The sequence below is a fragment of the Pinus tabuliformis genome, chromosome 6 (assembly GCF_031772625.1).
Source record: "Pinus tabuliformis cultivar Carrire ecotype Pingquan chromosome 6, CPIR1, whole genome shotgun sequence".
Classification (NCBI taxonomy): domain Eukaryota; kingdom Viridiplantae; phylum Streptophyta; class Pinopsida; order Pinales; family Pinaceae; genus Pinus; species Pinus tabuliformis.
Window position 1 is genome coordinate 1,092,797,516 of NC_142292.1, and position 27,935 is coordinate 1,092,825,450.

Sequence of the window (27,935 nt, forward strand, 5' to 3'; positions counted from 1 at the left end):
AGGCTAGTGTAATTGATGCAGAGGTTTAGAGAGCTGATACACGACGTCCTGGGGTTGACGCAGGGCTAGCGCTGGGCTAGGAGAGGCTGACACAATCCAGATTGGGCAGACGTTGGGGTTTCTGGGGCAGATTGGTGTTGAGTAGATGCCGGAAGGATTATCCGGGTTTTCAACCAATAGATTTGTCAGAAACTGAGAGGTACTACTGCCAAGGAAATTCTCTGTTGGGTACGCCAGTTTCGGCACCCAGATTGTACTCTGATATTGCTTAATAAGAAAACCCTCAGATAGCTGCACCGATTTTCCCACATTGGGTTTTTCCGGGGACATTAGTCCAAAAATAATGGTGTCATATGGTGTGTTTGTTTCTGTTTCTTTTAGTTGTTGGTTTGTAATATGTTGAGGATGCACTAGTGTTTATTTTTAGTATTTACATTGTAAATAACTTGTTAAAGAAAATAACAAGTAGGTAGGAATAAATCAGATAAAGTGCATGGAGGGTTTCTAACTAAGTAAACTTAGAAACTTCAACATGGTATCAGAGCGTGATCACAGATCACAGGAGGAATAAAAGACATCAGCTAAGCGGAGCAATAGCAGCAGAAAACAATTGTCCCGAGGTGACAGAAGTTGTTTCTAACAGAGCAGCAACAAGGAAGGGTGACACAGTGCCTGCATCATCAAGGGTGAGTCGGGAAGAGGCAGCGCAGAGGCGAAGGAAGGCAAGAGAAGCCTCACGCAGAGCCATCCAGTGGCGGGGAGGGCTAACGCAGTTAGTTGAAGAGGTCGGGTTGCGGTGCCGAGATTGAGCAGAGCCTAGGAGCTCTCACCTTCAGGTTGTTGGGGTTTAGAACGTTGCGGGAATATTGTAGAGTGGAGCTGGTGAGGTATTGTAGTCAGAACAGTACCTGATAGAGCAACACCAGAGGAGTTGCTACTGAGGGTTTCTAGCTGAGGAACCCAGATCAGTGGTGCGGTTGCACAAGACGATCAGAGTAGGGGGCATCTCGACAGCAACAAAAGGATTTCCAGGAAGGAAATCAGGACTCAGAGGGAGTCCAGAAGAGAACTTCCAGACGGGAAGTAGAGGCTCAGAGGAGTCAAACAGAGAACTTCCAGGAGGAAAGTAGAGGAGCATCATTGCACTACACGGAGTAAGAGACCAGGATAGATTGGACAGAGCATCAAACTTCGCAGCCTGGAAGGCCAGAATCTTATCCGTGCTTGACAAGAATCATGTCAAGAACTTCACCTTGAAGGTAATAGTTGTCCCAGTCGACCCCAATGATAATAACAGGTACGAGGAGGCGACGGCGAAGGCCAAGTGCATTATCCTTGACGGGGTCAAGGATCATGGAGTACCACACATAACCGAGAAGGAAACAACATTGAGATGTGGGAGGCTTTCAAGAAGCTATACCAGTGTACTTCTGTGCAGAGAAGAATGTTGCTCGAGAATCAGATGAGGTCGTATCAGATGAAGAAGGGACAATCGATAGACACCTTCCTCGAAGGACTGAATGAGATCCGAGACCAATTGACTGCTATAGGAGTGTCATTGGATCAAGAGCTAATAGTGAGGACAGCCCTGAATGTTGTCTCAGAAGACTGGGAAGTGTTTGTCCAGAGTATACTGGGCAGAGGGACACTTCCACCGTGGGACGAGATGTGGGCAGCTCTTCGCCAGGAAGAGATCAGATGGTAGCCAAAGGCAGGTAGCAGCAAGAAGGGGATCAAAGTCAAGCAGGAGGAGGAATATGTGGCCCTAGCATCTGAGGGAAAGCAGGAAAAGCGGAAGAAGAAGGATCTCTCCAAGATCAAGTGCTTCCACTGTGGGGAGTTGGGTCATTATGTGACCCAGTGTCCAAGGAATAAGAGTAAGGGAGAGTCTTCCGAGACTAAGGCAGACTTAGAATGGGATGATCTTTAGATCAATCCTACACCTCTCGAAGAGAGGAATCTAATAAAAATATCAGTTGCCTCATATGAGCTGTCCAAGGTGAAGTTTGGCCCTTGTTGCCAAATTTAACACTCCCTCTCAATTAGGGAGAACTTCACCTGCCACACTGTCTGACAATTTGCACCATCACTGTCTCTGCTCTGCTCTGCTGAACCATGAAGAAAGAAGAAATGATCGAGAATGTATCATACCATTCTACATTGACCCGAAGTCAGTCTCCAATAATAGAGAGTGTCATACCACTCTTAACTTACCCGAAGTCAATTTCCATTGATCCCAGATCAATATCAACATCCTAGCATAGGGAGTACAGTAGTACACGATGTGTCCATCAGTAGTACTATGGTCCCTATCCTCATTTCCCTACTCATTGGCCAGATGAGAGGTACTTCCCATGAGTCCCAGACTGCATGGGTAGGATGTGCTGGCAGGAGAAGGTGAACCACTCATCCTGCTCATATGCCATAGGAGAAGGTGAACCACTCAACCTATGCATATGTCACCATGGGGTATCACAGGGGAAGGTGAACCACTCACCCTATGGTCGCTCATCGCTCCAAGAAGTACCCCAAGCCCCCCAGAGCTCCTAGAGCTCAACATCCATCTCATACGGGACCCTCATAAGAGGGTCTCTCCACGACTCCAAGTCGTTCACGAAAGGTTAATAATTTGACCTTCCCCAGGGGCTTCGTAAGAATATCGGCGACCTGATCATCAGTCCCAATGTGTTGGAGCCTTATTGCTCCCCATTGTACCATATCTCGGATAAAGTGGTACCTAATATCAAGATGCTTGGAGCGATCATGAAACACGGGATTCTCAAAAAGACGAATTCCACTTCGGTTGTCGAAGGATATCACGATGGTATCCAGCACATGTCCAAAGAGCTCACTAAAGAGCTTCCTCAACCAAACAACTTCATAGGAGGCCAAACTAGCAGCAATGTATTCAGCCTCAGCGGTGCTCAAGGCAAGCGACTTCTGCTTCCTACGCATCCATGATATTGAAGCAGAACCTATAGAGAAGCAACATCCATATGTGCTTTTACGATCCACCACATTGTCGGCCCAGTCTGCATCAGAGTAACCATGGAGCCTCAGATTCCCGACAATGTATCTTAGTCCATAAGTGATTGTGCCCCGAAGATATCTCAACAGATTCTTGGCAGTAATCCAATGTATGTGATGAGGCTCAACCATAAACTGATTCAATGTATTCACTGCAAAACATATGTCCGGACAGGAGTTCACCAAGAACATCAGGGCCCCTACGAGTTGACGATACTCAGAAGGATTTCCCAAATTGGGCCTAGCAGCACTTCCACATAACTACTTGAAGTTAAGTTCCATCAGAGTAGTGACGGACTTGTAGTCCACCATCCCAAATCTTTCAAGTATCTTCACAATATATTTTCCTTGAGAAAGGAAAATCTCACCTGGCTTTAGCCAAACTTCCAACCCTAGAAAATAATGCATCAGTCCTAGGTCCTTCATTTCAAATTCAGAAGCCAACTCCCTCTTACGTTGATGAATAAGAGGGTTTGCACCTGTCAGAAAGAGATCGTCCACATAGAGTACCAAGATGAGAGGTTTATTATTCCCAACTTTAAAGTAAAGGTTCGGATCAACTTCACTTCTTGTAAATCCCAGCGTCATTAGATAGTTATCGATCCTATCATACCAAACCCGGGGTGCTTGTTTCAACCCGTAGAGGGCTTTCTTCAACCTGCATACATGTGTCTGACGATCTTGAACTTCGTACCCCCAAGTTGTTCCACATAGACTTTCTCCTTAAGTGAACCATGCAATAAGGCAGTCTTGACATCCATTTGGTGTAGATTCCATCCTTGTGAGGCAGGAAGGGCTATAATCGAACGGATGGTGGTGCAGTGGGCAACCGGTGCAAATATCTCATCATAATCTACACCTTCCTTTTGAGAGAAGCCTCGAGCAACAAATTTAGCATTGAACTTTTCAGCACTTCCATCAGCTCAATGCTTGATCTTGTAGAGCCATTTTGAGGTGACAACAAATTTGTCCTTGGGTCTAAGGACCACATCCCAGACATCATTCTTCATAATCAACTCATACTCTTCGTTCATTGCATCCTTCCAAACTTGGGGCTTTGCAGCTTCTTCGAATGTGCAAGGCTTAGATTGAACAATGGTGCTCATTGCAGTTAAGTACCCTTGGCACCTATTCGGATTCTTGCTTTCACAAAATGTCCCCCTAGGTGCAATATGTCTCTCGGCATCTTCGAGAGTCTCCCTAAGCCATGAGGATCTCCTTTTTGAGGAGGAGGGCTCATGAGGGGGTGGATCAATGGGATCCATTGGTCTTTCAACATCGGGCATCGGCTCATCCTGCGGTTCTCCCTGCTTTCCGGAATTTGCTTCTTTGTCCTTCCTTGGAAGAGAAAGGTTACTAATCTTCCCAAGGGCAACATCCTCATCGAAGGTGACATCATGACTTATCTCCACTTCTCTTTGACCAAGCACATAGATTCTATATGCCTTAGAAGTTTCACTGTAGCCCACAAATGTTCCTTTCTTCCCAAAAGCATCCAATTTGCTTCTCTTTTCTTTTAGCACATTAAAATATACGGGACTACCAAAAATTCTAAAGTGAGAAACATCAGGTTTGTTACCGGTGAAAACATCTTCAAGAATTTTGGAGTCCAACGCTTGATGAGGGCATCTATTTTGAACATACACGACGGCGTTTGCAGCTTCGGCCCATAAGAACTTCGGAAGGCTTTGATCATGAAGCATGTCACGAGTGGCTTCTACGATAGAATGATTCTTCCTTTCAGCAACACCATTTTGCTCAGGAGTGTATGCGGTAGTAGTCTCCCTCTTAATGCCAGCTTCTCTACAATAATTATTGAACTCATTTGATTCATATCTGGTTTCATTATTGGTCCTCAATATTTTGATTTTCGACCAAATCTTTGAAAGAATGGAACCATGAGAATACTTTGTCCTTCTTCTTCAAGAAATATATCAAAGTTTGCGAGAGAATCATCCATAAAGATAGCATAATATAAATATCCTCCTAATGAGTTCACGAGCATCGCACCAGATAGATCAGAATGAATCAATTGCAATATGTCAGTAGTCCTGCTATCACTTGAGGGGAATGGTCCCCTCATATGCTTTCCTTCAACACACCCCTAACAAACAACTTCATGTTCTACTTTAAATTCAGGCATACCTGTCGCCATCTTCCTCACATCGGGTAGAGCCTTATAATGTAGATGAGCAAACCTCTGGCGCCATGATTCAGATGGAAGTGATGTGTCGCAAGACATAGCTCCCAATGGGCTTCCTCCAACTTGATATAGGCTATCAACCCTGAAGCCAAGTGTAAAAGCATCTTTCAAATTTCTTTTCCACACATGTACCTTTCCATCGATGAATGCCACCTAGAATCTTTTGTCTTCCATGCCGAGATAGACACTAAGTTCTTCTTTAGATCAGGTACATATAGTACTTCTTGAAGATGAATGGTGCTACCTTGATTTAATTGAAGAGTAACATTCCCAACTCCCTTCACGGGATTGGCATTGTCTCCAAGATAATTTCCAAATTTGTATCCTTTTCAACTAGATTTGAAAGAGCTTCCTTATACCCAGTGAAGTGCCTTGAGGCACCACTATTAATCAACCAATTTCCCAAAGTGTCTGGAGGAGATGCAGCGGAGAGGGCAGATATAGGATAAAATTATTTTTGCTTGTTTTCAACAACATTATATTCATCATACTTGGTGTTTCTTGATCTCTTAGGAGGGCAACCATTTCCTTGATGAGGAGCGGGAGCATTCCTTTTTCCTCGGTTCTTAAATCTGCCATTCCTTTGATTGTTGTTGCCCCTAAAATTGTTGTTGTTGTGGTTGTCATCATCATGAGGTGTATCCCTTCTATTAGGACACTCCCTAGCATAGTGGCCAAACCTGTTGCAAATGAAACATCTTCCCTTCCTTCCATTTTTTAAACCTGGCCTTCCTTGACATTGCTTGTTTGAACCTGCATTGTTCTTCCTTTTAGCATGAGCAGAGAATGCAGTAGGATCATTCCTATTTGAAGGCATATCTAGTTCCATCATCCTTGTTTCTTCTTGAGAACATCTAGTAAGCAATTCTTCAAAACCTGGAATCTTGTCATTGTTAAGAATAGTGGTGTTGAACACGTGCCATTCATGAGGGAGTCCTCCAAGGGCAATGAGAGTAAGCTCCCTATCAGCAATAGCTTCTCCAATCGACAAAAGATCATTTTTTATTTAAGTAATCCTCATGAAGTAGAATTGAATGTGTTCCTTTCTTCCCTTCTTTATATCCTTTCTTGAGGAAAAGAACTTGGTTTGCATTGCTAGATTTGAATATGCCAACCAACCTGTCATATATCTCCTTTGATGTATTCAAATCGGAGATGTAAGCAACTACATGCTTATGAATACAATCCCTGATGATCTTCTTGGCTTTCACTTCACCCTTCTTGTACTTTGTCTTAGCAATAGCTGGTGCATTTGAAGGAGATTCTAAAATCTTTCCCTGCACATAATCCATAACATCTTGCTCTTCTAAAGTCAAATCAAGAGACATCTTCCATGCATGATAATCAAATTTATCATGAAGCATATCATCAGACTCGAAGTAGGATGTTGAGGCCATTGAACCTTGTCCTTGATCAGTGATTGCTCTTCTCACTCTTGCTTGGGCTTTGTCTCCACCTCAGCGCTGATACCATGTTAATTTTAGATAACAATGGTATGTTCTATGCTTAGAGCAATTTTACTTCAATTTATTTATTAGCCCAATATCAATATCCAGTTTAGCAATCACATCATCATGATAGTAAAATGTAGATAGAACATAAACAATAACAGTAGAAGACAAGCCAAGACAAGAGGACATAAGATATTGCACCAGCCAGGAACAAACCCCAATGTGGGGAAACCCTTGATCAATTCTTCTTATAATTCTTCAAAAGTTCAACAGAGAGAGAGAGAGAGAGTACGATATACAATATTCACTTCCCCAATCACAGTGAAACCTGATCAGTCAAACAATAGAAACAGAAAGCCATAACCAAAAAGTCAACGTTGGTCAACAGGGAAGATTATGACCTCCAAAACAACTCGGTCAAACTCGATCAACTCGGCCTCCAACAACAAGTCAAATCAGCCCAAAAACAGTCTGAAAATATCCAATCAAACCTGGTCAACGAAAGTCAACGCAGCAACAAGCCCTAACAGACTCAACGCCCATCAAACAAACGTCAAATAGCCTTGGATTTTGTGCCCAAAACTGTGGCCTGGCCAAACAGAAATACCCCACACAAAACCACAGTGAAAGGTGGTCAGCGCTTGTCAACTCTGGGACAGTGAAAGAACAGTGCCTTCTTCGCACGTGTGGAGAGAGAGAAGCCTCAGAAGATCCATACCCAAACAATGAAGGAGAGAAGAATGAATGTGAGAGATGCCAAAATGAGGAGGAGGCTCCTTGCATTTATATGCAATGTTGAGGGCTTGATGGTGCTAATTTGATGGTTGACCGACCTTGACAATTTGTCCATAATCAAAATAAATTCATAACTCCATTTGTACATGTCAGAATGGGATGATCTTTAGATCAATCCTACACCTCTCGGAGAGAGGAATCCAATAAAAATATCAGCTACTTCATATGAGTTGTCCAGGGTGAAGTTTGGCCCTAGTTGCCAAATTTAACAACAGTTGATGAAGACTCTCATGCATGAGAGTGACAACCAAACTGAGATATGGCATGGGAGGATGGAACACCTACACTACAAAGCTCTCCCTATGTTGCAGAGAATGCTTACAGGTTTTCCAGAGATCAGGATGGAGTGTGTAAACGATGTGAGAGCTACACTACAAAGCTCTCCCTATGTTGCAGAGAATGGTTACAAGTTTTCCATAGATCGGGATGGAGTGTGTAAATGGTGTGAGTTTGGCAAGCATACTAAGGCTACGTATCCTCATAGCGAGACCAGGTCTAAGGGAGTGCTAGGGATGGTGCACTCAGACATAGTCCAATTTATGTCCACATTCCCACGAACAAGAGGACTACGCTAGAGCCCTGGTCAAACAGGGGCATATTTGTGGGCTATAGTGAGGTCTCAAAGTCTACATCTCAAGACAGAGGAAAGTGATCTTGAATTGGAATGTAAGATTTGATGAGGGCAAGACCCTTAGGAGATCTCATGAGAAAGAGCCAGCAATAGTAGAGGACTGGGAGCACGAAACTCTCAAGGCTTAATAGGGACCAGCAACACTCGCTGCTAGGACACATTCTATGGATTTGTAGGATGAGCTAGATATTTTTTTGAGTTCTACCAGGAAGAGGTCGAGTAGACCTTGAGGGATACTGAGGAGCATGTAGAGGCTCCTAGAAAGACCTTCAGGCAAAGCAGGCCACCATCAAGATTTTCTAGTTTTTTGGCATTGTCAAGCAACGTCAATGAGTCCAAGCCTTCCACTTTTGAGGAGGCTATAGATGACCAAGTCTGGAGGGATGTCATGGTGGAGTATAACTCCATCATGAGCAATGATGTATGGGACATAGTGCCGAGAGCGGAGGGAAATTTTGTGGTCACTTCTCGATGGATCTATAAGATCAAACATGCAGTTGATGGAAGTGTCAAGAAGTACAAAGCGAGGTTCGTGGCGAGAGGGTTCTCCTAGAAGGAGGAACTGGATTATGACAAGACATTCGCACATGCCACCAAATATGCATCCATTAGAGCAGTTATGTCCATTGCTTCAAATATGGCAGGATGGCATGATGATGACAAATGGATTGACAGGGGGAATTCTTCTTAGTTCAGAGGGAGTGTTAAAATTGGCAACTAGGGCCAAATTCCACCATAAGACAACTCATATGATGGAGATGATTATTGCATTGGATTCCTCTTTTCGAGGGGTCCAATTTTGATATAAAGATCATCTCTTTTTGACAAGCAGAAGTGGAATTTTGAATTGATTCTCTCTCATGCACAAATTGTCAAGGTCAGCCTCAGTCAAATAAAGCCCAATAGATGTGTCTCCACACCCTCAACGAATTGTATAAATAGGAGTGACCTCTCTCCTCATTTGGACATCACACATCTCTCTCTCCTCACTTGATTGGTTCGTATAGCTTGGAGACAACCTCTCTCTTCTTCGCATGTGTGGCAGGAGGTCGAATTCTTTTGGAACAGAACAGGCCGAATTTCAAGAAATTAGACCAGTGTTGATCAAGGCTCATTCGGCCTTCGTTGACTTCAATTTTCAGGGAAGAATTTTGATCTTTGGAGACCGCATTTATTGGCACATAAATCGAGGAGTTTGGGACAATTTGACCAACGTTTACTTCAGGTTGACTTCAGATTTGATGGTAGAAATTATAGCAGTGTTTCTCTCTCCTTTGACTGGGTTTGACCGAACTGTTTTGGGTTGACTTTGACTCTCTTGGAAGGCTGAAATGGACTACTGTTGACCAAGTTGCTTGGAGGACATTTTGGTGTTGACTTTCTGGTTAGGGTTGTAGTTGACTATTGTAGACTATTGATTTTGACAAGGTTGTTTTAGGCAAGTAAATTTGATATTTGTACTCTCTCTGCTAAACTATTGAATAATAATAATAAGATTTGATCAAAGGGTTTTCTCCACATTGGGGTTTTTCCCTGGCATCTACCACATCTTGTGTCCTCTTGTCTTGGTTTGTCTTCTTCACATGTTTTTATGTTTTATCTGCATTTAACTGTCAATGTGTTTAAGTTAATGTGATTGCTAGTGGAAATAATTGGACATTGTCGAGCGCCAAGGGATAAATCAATTGGTCGAGTTCCTATTGCTAAGTACCTCGCATATCACGAGGTCACGGAGTCAAATCTCCTCGACGCCCTTGGGGTTAGGCCTTACTAGTTTGGCCTACAGGTAGATCCCTTCGGGTTGATCTACCTGGATTTTCCCGTGGATGTAGTGACTACACAGTGTCCTTGAACCACCCTTTAAAAAAAAATTGGAAATTGTCATTGGGCTAATAAGGAACATTGAAGTAAATTGTGCTAAAGCATAGAACATACCATTGTTATCTAAAATTAACATGGTATTAGAGCTTAGGTGAAAACAAAGCCCAAGCAAGATTGAGGAAAAGCAATCACTAAGGGACGCTGTTGGACAAGAACTTGGAACTAGTCCCAATGATGACTACAACTTACTTCAAATCCTAGGACAAGCTAAAGGACAAATTAGACTATCATGCATGGAAGATGTCTCTAGATTTGACATTGGAAGAAAATGATGCCATGGACTATGTCAAAGGAAGAGTAGTGGAGCCTCCTTCAAATGCATCCACAGTTTCACAAACAAAGTACAAGAAAGGTGAGGTTAAAGCTAAGAAAATTATTGTTGATTCTATTCACAAGCCTTTGGTTTCCTATATTTCTGATTTGGAAACATCTAAGGAGATGTATGACAAGCTGGTTGGAATGTTCAAAGTAAATAATGCAAATCAAGTTCTCTTTCTCAAGAACAAGTTGAAAGACATCAAGATGGAGAGAGGAGAATCCATTCAATTCTACTTCATGAGGATTAAAGAAATCAAGAATGATCTCCTATCTATTGGAGGAGCCATTGGTGACAGGGAGCTCACTATTATTGCACTTGGAGGCCTTACAAGCGAAAGGGAAATGTTGAACACTACCATCCTCAACAATGACAAGATTCCAGGATTTGATGAATTATTGGCTAGATACACTCAAGAAGAAATAAGGATGATGGAAAGAGACAAGCCCTCAAATGGAAACAATCCTATTGCCTTCTCCGCTCATGCTAAGAGGAAGAACAATATTGGTCCCAGAAAACAAGGTCAAAGGTTCAAGTCGGGATTCAAAGAAGGAAGAAAAGGAAGATGCTTCAATTGTAACAGGTTTGGACATTTTGCTAGAGTGTCCTCACAAGAAGGATACTCCAAGAGATGATGACAACCATAACAACAACTACAAGGGAAATGGAAATCAAAGGAACAACAGGTTCAAAATGCTCCTGCTACTCAAAATGGAAATGGTCGTCCTCCCAAGAAGTCGAGAAACTCCAAGTATGAAAAAGTTAATGTTGGTGAAAAGAAAAAAGAATTTTATCTTATTTCTGCCTTCACCACCACCTCTCCTCTAGAGAAATTAGATCATTGGTTGATTGATAGTGATGCCTCAAGTCACTTCACTAGGTACAAAGAGGATCTCTCAAACTTGATTGAAAAGAAGACGAATATGGAGATTATACTTGGGGATAATGCCACTTATACCGTGAAAGGAATTGGGACTGTTACTCTTCACTTAAATCAAGGTCAAATGCTTCATTTACAAGAAGTGTTGTATGTACTTAATCTGAAAAAGAACTTGGTCTCTATTTCTGTGATGGAAGATAAAGGTTTCAAGGTGACATTCATTGATCGGAAGGTTCTTGTTTGGCAAAGGAACCCAAGAGATGCATTTACTCTTGGATTCAAGGTTGAAGGTCCCTATCAGGTTGGAGGAAGTCCGTTGGGAGCAATGACTTGTGATACTTCTCTTCAATCCAAATTATGGCACTAGAGATCTTCTCACCTTCATTTCAAAGCCTTACCTAAGGTAAAAAAGATGGTCACAGGTATGCCCGAATTTAACTTAGATCATGAAGGTGTTTGTCAAGGTTGTGAAGATGGAAAACACTTTTGGGGACCATTCCCCTCAAGTGAAACTCAAACTACCGATATTCTTCAATTGGTTCATACTGATCTATCAAGCATGTTGACTGTGACATCTTTAGGTGGATATTTGTACTATGTTATTTTTGTGGATGACTTCTCTCGCAAAACATGGATCTATTTCTTAAAGAAGAAGGACGAAGTGTTCAAATGGTTCCGCTCTTTCAAAGCCTTGGTCGAGAATCAAATAGGGAAGAAAATATTGAGGACCGATAATGGGACTGAATATGAGTCAAATGAATTCAATGACTATTATAAAGAAGTTGGCATTAAGAGAGAGAACGCTATTTCATATGCTCCTGAACAAAATGGTGTTGCCGAAAGGAAGAATCAAACTATCATAGAAGCCAATTGTGCCATGCTTCATGACCAAGGTCTACCGAAGTTCTTATGGGGAGAAGTTGCCAACACAGTTGTGTATGTTCAAAATAGATGCCCACATCAAGCATTGGACTTCAAGACACCCGAAAAAGTTTTCACCGGTAAGAAACTTGATGTTTATCATTTTAGAATTTTTGGATCCTGTATATTTTCATGTGCCGAAAGAGAGAAGAAACAAACTAGATTCATCGGGGAAGAAAGGATCGTAAGTGGGTTACAGTGAAACTTCGAAGGCATATAGAATATATGTGCTTGGTCAAAGGGAAGTGGAGATAAGTCATGATGTCACTTTCGATGAAGATTATGCCCTTAGGAAAGTCTGAGATATTCGTATCCCTAGGAAGGACAATAATGATGATGATGATGCAGGAAAGCAGGATGAACCTCTGACTGATGATCTGATGCCCAATGTTGAAGGTTCGATGGATCCCATTGATCCACTTCCTAGTGAACCCTCTACTTCAAGAAAAAGACCTTTGTGGCATAAAAATACTCTTGAAGATGTTGAGAAACATATTGCACTGAGGGGGACATTTCGTGAAAGCAAGAAGCCGAATAGGTACCAAGGTTACTTAGTTGACATGAGTACCATTGTACAATCTAAGCCTTGTATATTTGAAGAAACTGTGAAACACCAAGTTTCGAAGGATGCAATGAACGAGGAATATGAATCGATCATGAAGAATGATGTCTAGGATGCGGTTCCTAGACCCAATGACAAGTCGATGGTCACTTCAAAATGGCTCTACAAGATCAAACATGGAGTTGATGGGAGTGCAAAAAAGTTTAAGAACAAATTTGTTGCCCAAGGCTTCTCTCAAAAGGAAGGAGTAGACTACGATGAAATATTTGCACCAGTTTCCAACATACCACCATATGTTCAATCATGGCCCTTGCTGCCTCACAAGGATGGAGCCTTCACTAGATGGATGTCAAAACTGCCTTCTTGCATGGCTCTCTTAAGGAGGAAGACTATGTAAAACAACTTGAGGGGTTCGAAGTTCAAGATCAAAATACACATGTATGCAGGTTGAGTAAAGCCCTCTATGGGTAAGCAAGCCCCTAGGGCTTGGCAATAGAGGATTGATAGTTATCTTATGAAGTTGGTATTTACAAGGAGCGATGTTGACCTGAACCTATACTTCAAGGTTGAAAACAACAAGCCCCTCATTCTGGTCCTTTATGTGGATGATCTCTTTCTAACAGGTGATGACTCTCTCATTCATCAATGAAAGAGGGAGTTGGCTTCCGAATTCGAGATGACGGACATAGGAATGATGCACTACTTCGTAGGGCTGGAGCTCTGGCAAAAGCCAAGTGAGATTTTCCTTTCTCAAGAAAAATACATTGTGAAGCTACTTGAGAGATGTGGGATGGTGGACTGCAAGTCCGTATCTACTCCTATGGAACTGAACTTCAAGAAGCTGTGTAGAAGTGTTGTTTAGCTCGAATTAGCGAACCCTTCCGAGTATCGTCAACTTGTGGGGGCCCTGATGTTCTTGGTCAACTCTTGTCCTGACATATGCTTCATTGTGAACACTTTAAGTCAATTTATGGTCGAGCCTCATCACATTCATTGGATTGCTGCCAAGAATCCCCTGAGATATCTTCGGGGCACAATCCACTATGGACTGAGATACACTGTCGGGAACTTGAGGCTACATGGATATTTAGATGTTGACTAGGCTAGAAGTGTGGTGGATTGTAAGAGCACATTTGGGTGTTGCTTCTCTTTGGGGTCTGCTTCAATATCTTGGATGAGCAGGAAGCAGAAATCGGTTGCTTTAAGCATCACCGAGGTCGAATACATTGCTGTGAGTATGGCCTGTTGTGAAGTTGTTTGGTTGAGGAAGCTCTTCAGTGAGCTACTTGAGCAAATGATGGATACCACCGTGATCTTCTGTGACAACCAGAGTGGGATTCGCCTATCAGAGAATCCTATGTTCCACAACCGCTCCAAGTACATTGATATTAGGTACCACTTTATTTGGAATATGGTACAACGGGGAGCAATAAGGCTCCAACACATTAGGACGGATGAGCAGGTCGCAGACATTCTCACAAAGCCTTTGGGGAAGGTCAAATTCTTAACCTTCCGAGAGAGGCTTGGAGTCATGGAACGACCTTCCTATGAGGGTCTCGTATGAGTTGGACACTGAGCTCTAGGAGCTCCTGGAGGCTTGGGGTACTTCTTAGAGCTATGAGCGACCATAAGGTGAGTGGTTCACCTTCCCCTAGTGTTGTGCTAGATACAAGGTGAGTGGTTCACCTTCCCTTGTGATACCTCATGATGGTTGATGTGTGTCAAGTGAGTGGTTCACCTTCCCCTACCACTGTGGACACATGTATGTAGGGTGAGTGGTTCACCTTCCCCTATGATTGACATATGCATAAGATGAGTGGTTCACCTTCTACTATGACATATGAGAAGGATGAGTGGTTCACCTCCTCCTATCGATGCCCCAGCACACATCCTAACCATGGAGTCCGAGATTCATGGGAAGTACCTTTCATCTGGCCAAAGAGTTGGGAAAAGATGGTTAGGGAGCATAGCACTACCGATGGATGCATCGTGTATTGTCATACTCCCTATGACTACAATGCATGGTGTTCAACAACTTGATCTGGGATCAAGGGTTGACTTTTGTCAGTGGAGACTGGTACGATCTTAAGACTCTCTCTCGATCACTTCTTCTTCATTATTACTTCATGGTTCATCAAATTAGAGCAGAGCAATGATGACAGAGATGGAACATGATGATAGGATGGCATGATGATGACAAATGGATTTACAAGTGGAATTCTCCCTAGTTGAGAGATAGTGTTAAAATTGGCAACTAGGGCCAAATTCCACCTTAGGACAACTCATATGATGGAGATGATTATTGCATTGGATTCCTCTTTTCGAGAGGTCAATTTTGATATGAAGATCATCTCATTCTGACAAGCAGAAATGGAATTTTGAATTTATTCTCTCTCATGCACAAATTGTCAAGGTTGGCCTCAGTGAAATAAAACCCAATAGATGTGTCTCCACACCCTCAACAAATTATATAAATAGGAGTGACCTCTCTCCTCATTTGGACATCACTCATCACGTCACACATATCTCTCTCCTCTCTTGATTGGTTTGTATTGCTTGGAGACAGTGTCTCTCTTCTTCGCACATGTGGCAGGAGGTCAAATTCTTCTAGGACAGAGCAGGCCGAATTTCAGGAAAACAGACCAGCATTGACCAGGGCTTATTTGACCTTCGTTGACTTTGGTTTCAAGGCAGAATTTCGATCTTTAGAGACCACATTTATTGGCACAAAAATCGAGTTTGGGACAGTTTGACCAGTGTTGACTTTGGATTTGACCGCATAAATTACAGCAATGTTTCTCTCTCCTTTGATTGGGTTTGACTGAACTGTATTGCGCTGACTTTGACGCTCCTAGAAGGATGAATTGGGACTGTTGTTGACCGAGTTGCTTGGAGGACATTTTGGTGCTACTTTGACCAACATTGACTTTCTAGTTAGGGCTGCAGTTGACTATTGTTGACTACTGATTTTGACAGGGTTGTTTTGGGCAAGTAAATTTGATATTTGTACTCTCCCTCTGTTGAACTATTGAATAATAATAAGAAGATTTGATCAAGGAGTTTTCCCCACATTGGGGTTTTTCCCTGGCATCTGCCAAATCTTGTGTCCTCTTATCTTGGTTTGTCTTCTTCATATGTTTTTATGTTCTATCTGCATTTAATTGTCTATGTGTTTAAGATAATGTGATTGCTACCAGAAATAATTGGAAATTGTCATTGGGCTGATAAGGAACATTGAAGTAAATTGTGCTAAAGAATAGAACATACCATTGTTATCTAAAATTAACAGGTGGAGGATACATCAAATGGATGTGAAGACTACTTTCCTCAATGGGGTGATTGAGGAGGAGGTGTAGTATATTGACCAGCCTCAAGGATTTGAGGTGCATGGGAGAGAGTCTCATGTATGCAGGTTGAAGAAGGCCCTTTACAAGATGAAGCAGACTACACGCACATGTTATGCCACAATCAATGAAAATATTCTTAGCTTGTGCTTCATCAATATTGAGGCGAACTCCAACTTGTACTATGTACTTGTTGAGGATGAGCTACTCATCTTGGTACTTTATGTGGGCGATCTAGGATCAAAGAAGCTCATAGGGATGTGCAAGGAGGATCTTGCTTCGAAGTTTGAGATGAAGGACAATGACTTGATGTAATAATTTTTGGGATTGGAGATGTGGCAGCAACCAGGAGAGATTTTCCTTGGACAGGAAAAGTATGTAGTCGAGATCACGAGGAGGTTCAAGAAGGAGGATTATAGGCCTATGTCTACACCAATGATCACTAACTTCAAGAAGATAAGTGCTTCTGAAGGCGAGTTGGGGGATCCCACACTATACAGATAGTTGATAGGTTCATTGATGTATCTGGTCAACATTAGGCTGTATATATGTCTCGTTGTGAACACGCTCAGCCAATTCATGGAATTGAGACAGATTCATTGGGTGGCAGTGAAGCATGTGCTAAGGTACTTGCAAGGTGTGATAGACTTTGGACTAAGATATGTCAGTGTTGGAGGAGTGGAGCAGTAAGGGTACATAGATTCTGATTGGGCAGGGAGCGTTTTGGATAGAAAATCCACATCTAGATATTGCTTTAGCATGGGACCATTTATAATCTCGTGGTACAATAAGAAGTAGCAACCTGTGGCACTTAGTTCAGCAGAGGCAGAGTACATGGCAGCAAGTATGGCGATTCTATGAGGCAATATGGCTTCGCAAGATGCTTGCAGGAGACTAGAACAATTTTTTTGTAGACCAATGATACATTTTTTACTTCTTAGAGCATTCAAATCATCAAGCAGATACACATAAGAAAATTTCAACCATTAATCACAATAGTAGTAGAGATCACAATGAGACAATGAAACAAGAGACACCAAAATTTTCTTGGGACAAAACCCCACAAGGGGAAAAGCTCGGTAAGCTTTCCTTATGAGAGAATGTTCAATTCATCAATTTGTACATCAAATAATTCTAGTCGAAAGGTCAACCATTGATATCATTAAATGCCAAGTCAAAATGAGTCAAAGAGAGAGTCAAAGATCTACTCACAAGTTTATGTCTAGTCAAAGGGGCTAAATTTTTGTCTACAACAACTGGTCAAAGTGCCAAAATTCAACCTGCAACTCCAAAGTCAAACTTCAATCAAACTGCAATAGTTGATTTGCAGTCAACACTCACCCAACGCCCAAAAACATGTATGAATTTGATCAATAGAAAGGTCAACAATTCAATCAAAGATTTGGCCTCCAATCGATACTCATAAATTCGATCAACAATTAAATACAAGTCAACGTTGGTCAATAGAAGTCAAAGTGATTTGGTCAACGCAAAAAATAAATCTCTTCTTTCCTCCTCACACGTGTGAGCAGATCTCCTTATAGAAGGTCGAATTCATTGAATTGATTGATGCCCAAATGAAGTCCAATGAATGCCAATATATAGTAAGTCAACAAAGTGGGTTTTGACCTTGGGGTCAAACCCCTTCAACAGGTGGGGCCAACCTATCTCGTGGAAGCCAACTTGGACAGCAAAATAAATTTTCTTTCTCCTTCGATTTGCATGATGAAAACACTAACCGAAGCTACCATTTTCCCACAGCTTGCAGGACTATTTGGCAATGTTCCATCAAGTTTTCGGGACGGGGGAAACGCTGGAGGAGGGATACGCACAAGGGGGACATATATAAGCAACCCTGAAATTTAGGGAAATTTTGAGGAAATGGGGAGACATTAGAGCCATAAAAATTATTAAATTATTAAAAATTAAAAATATAAAAATTAAAATTAAAATCCCAACAATATGTCAATACCTATATTAGTAAATAGTAAATATTAATAATTATGAAATGTACATCTAAATATGAGCATCATTTTGTATTAGACTATTATGAATCAAAATTATCATTTGACATTTTCACAATCATCAATGTAAATCTAAAAGTAAATTACCAAATTGAATCCACCATTTAACATTATGCAATGTTCCATCTAAATTCATTATTTGGCAATGGGCATTAATATTATGCAAGGTACATCTAAATTAAATTCATCATTTGACAATTGAAATTATGCAACGCACATCGAAAAGTAAATACATCATATGACAATGACATTATGCTGAAGTCTAAAATAGCCATAGAATACTAAACTAAAAGTAAAACTAGAAAGCAATGAAACACAAAAATTGTTTCTTTTCTATATTTCTTTTATATTTCAATTTGTAATTTTTTAAATTTTTTATTCTCTTAATTGTTATTAGTGAACAAATTTGGGGGGACACCTCCCTTTTGCGTCCCCCCACGTCCTTCTTGCGTCCCCCCACAAGAGAGACACATTTAGTCACCAGAAAAACCTTCCCCCAGAGTTTCCCCAAGTTTCCCCAAAAAAGGGGATGTGGGGAGACGTTTCCCCAAGAGGTCTCAAGAGCATGGGAGAACGAGGAAGCGCGCCCCCATACTGGGGGAACGCGTCCCTATGGAACACTGCTATTTGATCTATAAATGGGGTCAACAATGATTCATTGTGACAATCAAAGTAGAATCAAGCTCTCTGAGAATCCGAGTTTCATGATCGGTCCAAGCACATTGAGATTAGATATCACTTCATCAGAGACAGGGTCTGGAGAGGTGTTGTGAGACTACAGATCATTTCTATAGAGGAGCAAGTGGCAAATATTCTCACTAAGCCTCTAGTGAAAGGGAAGTTTGTGAAGTATCGAGATAAGCTATGGGTGGTGGAGAATCCCTTCCTTTCTAGGAGGAAGTGTTGAACTTGTGGTAGCTTCAAAAGGTCTTCTGCATAAGCTTGGTGTCCCCCCTACGTCCTTCTTGCGTCCCCCCCATAAGAGAGACACATTTAGTCACCAAAAAAACCTTCCCCCAGAGTTTCCCCAAAAAAGGGGATGTGGGGAGACGTTTCCCCAAGAGTTTCCCTGTCTCAAGAGCATGGGAGAGCGAGGAAGCGCGGCCCCCATACTGGGGGAACGCGTCCCTATGGAACACGGCTATTTGATCTATAAATGGGGCCAACAATGATTCATTGTGACAATCAAAGTAGAATCAAGCTCTCTGAGAATCCGAGTTTCATGATCAGTCCAAGCACATTGAGATTAGATATCACTTCATCAGAGACAGGGTCCAGAGAGATGTTGTGAGACTACAGATCATTTCTATAGAGGAGCAAGTGGCAAATATTCTCACTAAGCCTCTAGTGAAAGGGAAGTTTGTGAAGTACCGAGATAAGCTATGGGTGGTGGAGAATCCCTTCCTTGCTAGGAGGAAGTGTTGAAACTTGTGGTAGCTTCAAAAGGTCTTTTGCATAAGCTTGGTGTCTTAGCATGTGGAAGATGATTTATTACCTCTTTAGGTGCTTGCTTGGTGGAGTAAGTGATTTATGTCTTCTTTCCTAAGTCTAACTTAGGAAAAGTACAATAATTGAAGTCAATTAATTATAGTAGGCTATTAAGTCATTTTCTAAGGAGAAATAATTTAATTATTTAAATGACTTAGAAATAATCTCAACCATTGATCTCCAAGACCTTTTGCAAGGGAGATTGGGGTTAGGCATTTGGGCTTAATGATGATTATAAAAGAATCATAACTAAGAGATGAAGACACACAAGAACTCAAGAGAGAGCATTTTCTCCAGTGTGGGTGGCTCAGTAGACTAAAACACAGAGAAGGAGAAGTACGGGAGAATTTGAGGGCAACTCCAAAAGGCCATGTTGTGGAGATTGCAGGGCCGAGTTGCTGAAGTGAGGCACAATTGTTGGGGAGGCCGAATTGCCAAGGCCGAGTTGTTGGGCACAAATGTCGATTTTCTGGTGATCAATGGGACCAATTTCCTTTGGGTTGAGTTACCTCTGAGGCCAATTTCCAGGAGGCCAAATTCTGTTGGCCAAATTAATCCTATAAGGGCCAATTTACAGGTTCCAGTTATTGTATTTTTCCTTGTATCTTTGTGGGTTGAAAACCCAGATTCTCTAGATTGATAGATGACGGAGAATTATTGTGGGTGAATTATTTTTGCAATGTGTGATTGATCTTCTCTGATTTAAATTGCCCAGCATATCCATTTCTGGATTTTAAAAATACCGGTGATTTTATTTTTTCGGTAATTCAGAATTTATTTTGCTAAATAACTAAATGGCTGGGAATAAAAATAATTGCTGTGAGAAAATAAATCTGGGCTGGTATTTGGAAATTTAACACTAACAACTATAAAGGGAGCATACAATACATTTCCCAATAAAGAGAAAAGCGAAAGACAAAGAGATAAGGATTCAGGTTACCAGATTCTAATGGCAGCCATCCTATTATTTACAATGGCCGACTATAGTTTTCTAAATCGTGAGAAATTGCATAAAGGAAAAAGAAAAAGAACAAAACGCCAGCAATCTTAATAATCACCATACAAAAACATCACTCATTGGCAAGATATTAGCAGCCTACTCACTCCAGTGGTCCTAGCCTATTGACTCCCGTGTTCCTAGTAGGTTGTTTAATGGACTAATTTTGCTCTTATCTTTTTAACCCAAAGTTCAAGGGTAAGACTTTAAGTGCAAGTACCGGATGGATCTGATTATGCTTTATATTGTTCCTCAAGAACACTTAGAAAGCATTTCAAAGACTGTAGACCATGCAAGAAATGCCAATAAAATTAACAATATGTTTACGGAACAGTATACATACCTTGAGCTGGCCAGAATCATCCACCAAAAAGTTCAACGGTATAGTAACATCCAGTGTTGGTGGTGGTAATTCATTTTCAATGTCCAACACAGGTTCCTCAACACTTTTCCTGTGCCCCTTTAGATTTCCATAGACGGCTTCTGTGATTACTAACCCTCCTCTTTCAGCTTGCTTATCTTTCTTTCTCATAGCAACGTTGTGGAGAAGAGTTTGAGCCTTCTCTGCTGCTTCTTTTCCCTCAAGGACCTGCAATCCAAACACTAATCAGCACCACATTTTAAATGGTTATAAACAAGAAAGAAATAATTAACTTTGATCTTGCACAATCTAACTCCAATTTTATTAGACAAGGTACACGGATTATCAATGAAAGCTGACTAACAGGATTGTCTTAATTTTCTAAGTCAATGTTGACTCCCTAAAGACTGGGATGATCTATAAAGTGACATTCTTGAAGAAGCAAGCCCAAGTGCATGTTAGGATGTTATTAAAAGGTTCAGAATCCTATAAACACATCATCCACCAGAGACAAGTAAAATTAATAGATATCCCCTTCATATTTATCAACGAATATCAAAATAATAGATGTAATCAATAGACCATCATAATCCTACATGTTTCTGTCTCTGCATAATTTTAGGCATGACAAAAGTACAATAAAAAATTTCCAAAATCATCAGAATAATTACATGGAATTGAGACATAATTACAAGCAGATTTACTAACTGCAATCTGTTTACACAAACCTGGGCCAAAGTCATTTTCCGCTTCTCTAGTGTCTTCCGTTTTTCCCTTCTATGGTAGTAAGGTTTAATAATGCAAACCTGCAAGCAAGCAGAAACATGGAGCTTCAGAAGAATAACTTTTATTCAGATAACATATCTGCATGCATAAATAAAATGTTAATTCCATCTCTAGCAAGACCACCTGTTTTTTTCAAAACCAGTATAGATTTCTGTGGATTGGCTAAAAATTTAGAAGGTCCACTGTGTTGTTGGAGCTACAACAGTGATAATCTGAATACAAGGGTGTCCTCTCTACGCTAACTGGCTAGAAGGGGTTATAAACCAATAATTGCACCTGTGCAATTTTAAAAGAGCAAAAAGTGATGAAAGTAAATTACACAGAAGGGCGAGAGGCCAATCATACCTTTTCACATATTGTACTACCACTTTAGTTCTAACCAATAAACAGATACATGCTCATAATTACAGATTGAAAAAAAGGGAAATAGACTATAGTCCTTTATTTCTAGCTTATTATTTAAGAGACTAGTAATAATTCTCACAGACCCTATAAACTTCCTAGTAGTGGCTTCAAAGTTTGGTCAGTGTTCAGATTGAAGATCCAGATTTCTAGGAAAATCATTTCACGTCACAGGCAGCATTGTGGCATATCAAACTTGATAAAAAATCCACCCATTGTGGCAATATCAAACTTCGCTCCATACAATCAATAAACTGTACACTAATTGGAGCACCTGGTTCATAATCAGGAACTAGATTATCTGTTGAAAACAGCATTCTTCTATGAGTAATTTTCAAAATTCTAAAGGCTTTTTTGCAGATGGCATAATGGCATGCGAATTAACCGAAACAGATGAGGCATTTTCTTCTAGAACATCCTTATAAATGTTCAATAAATAAATAATATTGAACTTCATTGGAATACAAGAATGGTAACATTACATTTGCTTTCTGGGCACCCTAAGACAGCAACTCTATGAATCATGAGGCTTGAATCATAGTTAACTTCAATGAAGACAGAAGTTCCATTTATTTGGACCAATTATGAGAGACACAGAAAACTCGAATACCTTATGACACTTGATCTCTAACTTCCTAAGTTGACATAGCTACACTATGTACAATAATTATAATTTATGCCTTTTACTTTATTTTTCCTATCTCATCATACATAATTTATTGTGGGCTTGACCACACTTGATCACCCACCTAAATGTGTATATTTTAATGTTAACCCTCAAAGACTTGGTCAAAGATGATCACCCTAAATTAATTTTTGTACTTCTATAAATAATAAAATTCATTGCAGCAATTTATTTGCTACTTGCATGATTGAATCTCTTAGGCTTTATATTCTTGTAAGTTTTTACATTATTGTTTTGTGCCAACATCAATTAAAAATAGAGCCTTAAGATCAAGGCTTTTCAAGGACACCACAATTCCAGATCCCTTGGAGATTTTATGCCTGCCCAGGATTCTCCTTCAAGTTCTCTTCAAGCAGCTCAGGTCGCAAACATGTAAACTATTTTTGTTTGGATTACTTTTCTTACTTTTTCTATCCATTCTATGATGCAGGTATTGAGTTAGTTTGCTTGTCGAAGTTACCAACACCAAGCCTTAGTTGTTGTATATCTTGTATCAGTGGATGTATGAGGGCCATTATCCCTGGTACGGGAGCCCTAGACAGTTGTATTATTCAGTTTGATTGATATAACGAAATTGGATTGAAAACTTGTAAAAAGTCGTCTATCTTTGTGCAAATGTGATTTACTGTTGTTTATATTCCGCTATAATATGTTGTGATACTTGGTTTGGTAGTGTTAGTGATTTAAAATTTTATCCTAGACACCAATATCATGGAAAAACAAGATGGTATCAGAGCTACTTTGAAGGGATAGTGAATCACAGTGTGCACAGCGAAGCAGCGCAGAGGGAGTTGTGGGTGTCTAGATCATGGAGCAGAGCATTCAGCTGAAGACATGGAAATGTGGTCTCGATTGGCTACATGGTGAGATGGGTTGGGAGTTCTGTTGGATCGGTGGTGAGCCTGGTGCACTACAATATGTTATGTGGAGGTTCACAGATCATGGAATTCCTTTGACTTGCCATGGATGGTTGGGACAGCTCGACGGTTTCTTTGGTTTGGACAAGATCAACATGATCGAGATTGCTTCATGTGATGGACTGCAGATTGGCAGGCTAGTTTCTTCTTGGATCATGATGTTGCGTATCTGCGATTGGAAGGATTTGCACGAGTAGTATTTGATCCAGGAGGATGAGTGCTTGTAGGATAGGGTTGCGGTGATGATGTTCTGTGTTCAACCGCAACTCGGACTGACCTTGTAGGACACCAGATCGGTGACAGGATGACCCAGTGGAGATCATGTAGACTCAGACGAAGACTAGCTTCAGAGGGAGCAGCCCTGTGGAATTGATGGGATCTTCAGGTTTAGATGTGATGAGGCAGAGGCACTACCAAGATTACAGGGTTCATTCTACAGAGTGTGTTGTAGTGATGGATGCCAAATGGGCTAGTGTCGTCGAAGATGATGTTGATGGAGATTTCCTAGTGTTGGAAGTACATCCCTCGCTAACAGGGAGTGTTGAGATTTCTAGCTTGGGAGGTGCTCCAAACCCTAGGCTTGATGGTTGTGGAAGAATGGGTAGACAAGTATGCATTGTGGGTATAGCATAGTTTTAAAAAACGGCCGTTTCGAAACGGAAACGGCCGAGTTGGTCCATTCCATTGCCCTCCGGAGTGACTCGGTACAAAAAACGGCTCGGTTGGCCGAGTCAGCCATGACTCCGCCGAGTCATTGAATGACTCGGTCGAGTCATGACTGACTCGGCCAACTCGGCCGCTTCCCGTACTGACTCGGCCGAGTCACAAACAGTGGCCCGTAACCCACTAAAACAGCGATTTAACATTATTTTAATGAAATTTTAAGGGGTTTGCTGATTGGTTTGGACTTCAAGGTGTTTTATGAATTAGCTAAATGTTACTTGGGGTCCATTTCCCCCTCCCAAACCCTATTTAACACACTCAAATGCTCTCTACTATTGATATGCTATTCAAATTTCATGGTAATGTTAAATTTTTAAAGTAAAACTGACATTCTCCTTAATCTTCATTTTCATCCTTTTACTTAAATTTTTAACATTACCATGAAATGACTCGGGATGTTTGAGAATGGTTTCGGCCTCATTGGATTTCATATGGAGAAAGTAGAAATTTAGATTTCATTCAAAATCCAGCAGACTTATCAATTTTTCAGGATTTCAGGATTGCAGGATTGCAATGTTTCCATTGAATTTTGTCATGTATTAGGGTATGGAACTCATATTTAATCAAGAGCACCAATCCCTCTATGTACCTTGATGTTAGTGACATTGGTTGTCGAACTCCTCTAAGATTCGCTCCCAAACCAGGAGCTTTTGAAAATTTCGCTCCCGCTCCCGTGTTCGCTCCTGCTCCCAAGTAACACAAAGAAGAGAAACCGTTTGGATCAAACACGGTTAAATGATCTAGTTTATGTCCAATACAACCTCCGGCTCAGACGAAACCATTTGCTGAACAAAAGACCTGATTCAGATCCCATTGTGTTGGAAGACATTGATCCAACATCAGATTGGGTAGTGGAGAGTCGTCCAGCAGAGTTTGATCCTGATGAGGATCTTGATTTAGATTTAGATATCGAGACATCAGTTGAACTTGAACATGCTGTTTAGTTTAATGCAGATCCCAATCCACCAGCCTCAGTCTCACAGCCAGCAAGGACTCTAGTTGTAGGTGCTTCCTTTGCTCAGCCACGACAGAAGCGCAGCCGCATATCTACTTTATCTTAGCTTGCATCTGCTGCAGTTGCACAGCCTACTAGTGGTACCACTTCTACAGCTGCAGTTGGAGATGATGATGATGAGGAGGAGCCATGGGGCCCCCTGTCTGACTCTGATGATGATCCAGAGATTGATCGACATGATCTTGGCTCCTCTAGCAGTAGCTACTAGCCAGTAGCTATAGTACTAGTACTGGAGTCTGGTCACAGTTTACTTTTGTTGTAGAGGCCATTTCTAGCCTCCTTGGTTATGTGTTTTTTGTTTTGAGTCTTTGATCATGTATGACAGTTGACTATGTATTGCCATTGGGTACCATTTTGATATAATGGATTGGTTCATGAGCCTAATTTGATCATATGTTGTCTTCCATCTATATTATAATGCTGTGTGTTTGGAAACATGAATGAAAATCTTTAAAATTATGTTTAAAATCTTTATATTTATGTTTTTTTATAAAAAAATAAATATTTAATGTATTTTTTACAACGACCGAGTCACTGAAATCGAGCCGACCGAGTCATTACCGTTTCCGAGTCAGAGTCGGAGTCGATCCTCGGCCGAGTCGGAGTCGGAGTCGGAGTTTTAAAACTATGGGGTATAGAACCCAAGCTTGTGGGCTTTGCACCCGAGCATGTGGGTGTGAATCCATGAGGAATTTTGGACATGTGATTATTTGAGTTGACAAAGGTCTCCGAGAGTAACCGGACGCAACGAAAATCACTCAAATCTAGTTGGATAGGTCAGCATGAGGTTAAAGTGGTGCCCAAAGACAAATTCGTTGGAGTCACTTGATGCATATAAATAGAGGTCAAGTGTGAAGCATAAATTATTATCCAAAGTGCATCAAAGGCATAGAAATACACCTCTGTGACAGCTGCAACAAGGAGAGGACAAGGGTGTGGGAACAGAGCACTGTTTGAGGTATGTTTAACCTCCATTGCAGGTCCGAGTTGTAGTTGTAAGAGGTCGCATGTCCTAAGGATATTTCTGGGTTTGTTTTAGGGCATATTTTGGTGTGGACGACCTCTATCTTGAAGGCCGCAAGGTTTTGGTTTTGTATAGGAGGCTATAGAGATGTGTGGGCAGCTCAAAAGGGAGCCGCAGGCCTTTAAATTGCTTGGAAGGAGGGTTGATCCCTATATCTCTGCCTGGAAGGATGTCGCAAGGCCTAGAAAGGGTTGGTAACTCTCCTAGGATGCAGTGTTTAGGAGCGAAGACAAAAGAAAGGTGGGTCACAGTTGTAGAAGAGGTTTTTGAGGAGGAACAAAGAGTTGGATCAAAGTGTTATCATCCCTAACCAGAGCCAACACCTACAACAATTGGATAGACTTGGATCAAGAGGTATGAATTGGTGTCTTTAAGGTTGTTCTTAATGCTAGTGGATGAGGTGTCCTAGTGTTGGACAACAATTTCAGGACATCTTATGAGCAGGCAAATGAGCAGTTGTATGCATGTCAAGAGGAACAGCGGAAGGTTGTCGAACAAATGTATGTTTGTTCTCTTGAGTTGATGTGATCTGTAGGTGGATGGTATCCTAGGAGAGGACAATTTGTGATGTTTGTTGGTAGCCAAGAGGAAGGGTTTCCTAGGTGGTTGGATGCCCTAACTAGAGTGTAGATGCTAAAACAAGGATTGGTCACTCGTGGTGTGTTGGAGGGTCGTGTGAGAGTGGATCAAGTGTAGGCCTAGGAGAGACAGAGTTGAAGCAACCTAAAAAACAACATGGGAGGACTGTAGAGGCTTGCTTCAAGCCCTATGTGCGCCATCTTGATGGACTCAGGTTGTTGCTAGAGTAGCAGAAGAAGAGCTCAAGGGTTTCATCAGCCAGGAGCAGTTTGAGTAGCACTAGACTTGTTGTGTGGAGAAGGATATCTACAGTAGAAGATGGGTAGTCCTCCTAGCCGTGTTCATTGTGAGAGATGGGCATCTTGCAATGATAGGTGGCAATCCTTCGTGCCCTATGTTAGTCTTCATTAGAGCAACGCAAGATGGCTATAGTGGGTTGAAGTCCCTGAGTAACTAAGGAGTAGCAGTGGGCAATTGAGAGTTGTTCACAAATGGACTTGTGAACAACTCAACAGGAGTCTCAATGTGTTGATGCATTGATGGACAAACGATCAACGAGAGAGTAGATTGGATAGTTGAGATTCAGTGGCCAGATGGACTTGGATCATTGATAGAGGTAGTGTTGCAGATCAGGAGCCGAAGGACCAGAGAAGTACAGGGTACGACCAAGAGGAGATGTGATTGCATGCTACATCAGCCAGACGGTTAGAGTATCTTGTTCAGGGTAGTTTGGTTGTCGAAGTGACTGATACCAAGTGCTAGTTGGTGTATATCTTGTATCAGTGGATGGATGAGCACTATTATCCCAAGTACGGAAGCCCTAGACTGTTGTATTATTCAGTTTGACTTCTATAACGAAGTTGGGTTGAAAATTTGTAAAATGTTGTCTAAATTTGTACACGTGTGATTTACTGTTGTTTATA

General features: G+C 41.3%; 1 protein-coding gene across 1 annotated transcript in view; it reads right to left on the reverse strand.

The window, feature by feature from the left end:
* Positions 1-27,935, reverse strand: part of OWL1 (DNAJ heat shock N-terminal domain-containing protein) — a 405,956-nt gene that overhangs the window by 20,956 nt on the left and 357,065 nt on the right. The window contains exons 10-11 of the mRNA XM_089425106.1: positions 21,610-21,687; positions 20,864-21,109 (exon numbers count right to left, since the gene is read on the reverse strand). Coding sequence (XP_089281232.1) covers positions 20,864-21,109; positions 21,610-21,687 — 324 coding nt within the window. The remainder of the gene's footprint in view (positions 1-20,863; positions 21,110-21,609; positions 21,688-27,935) is intronic.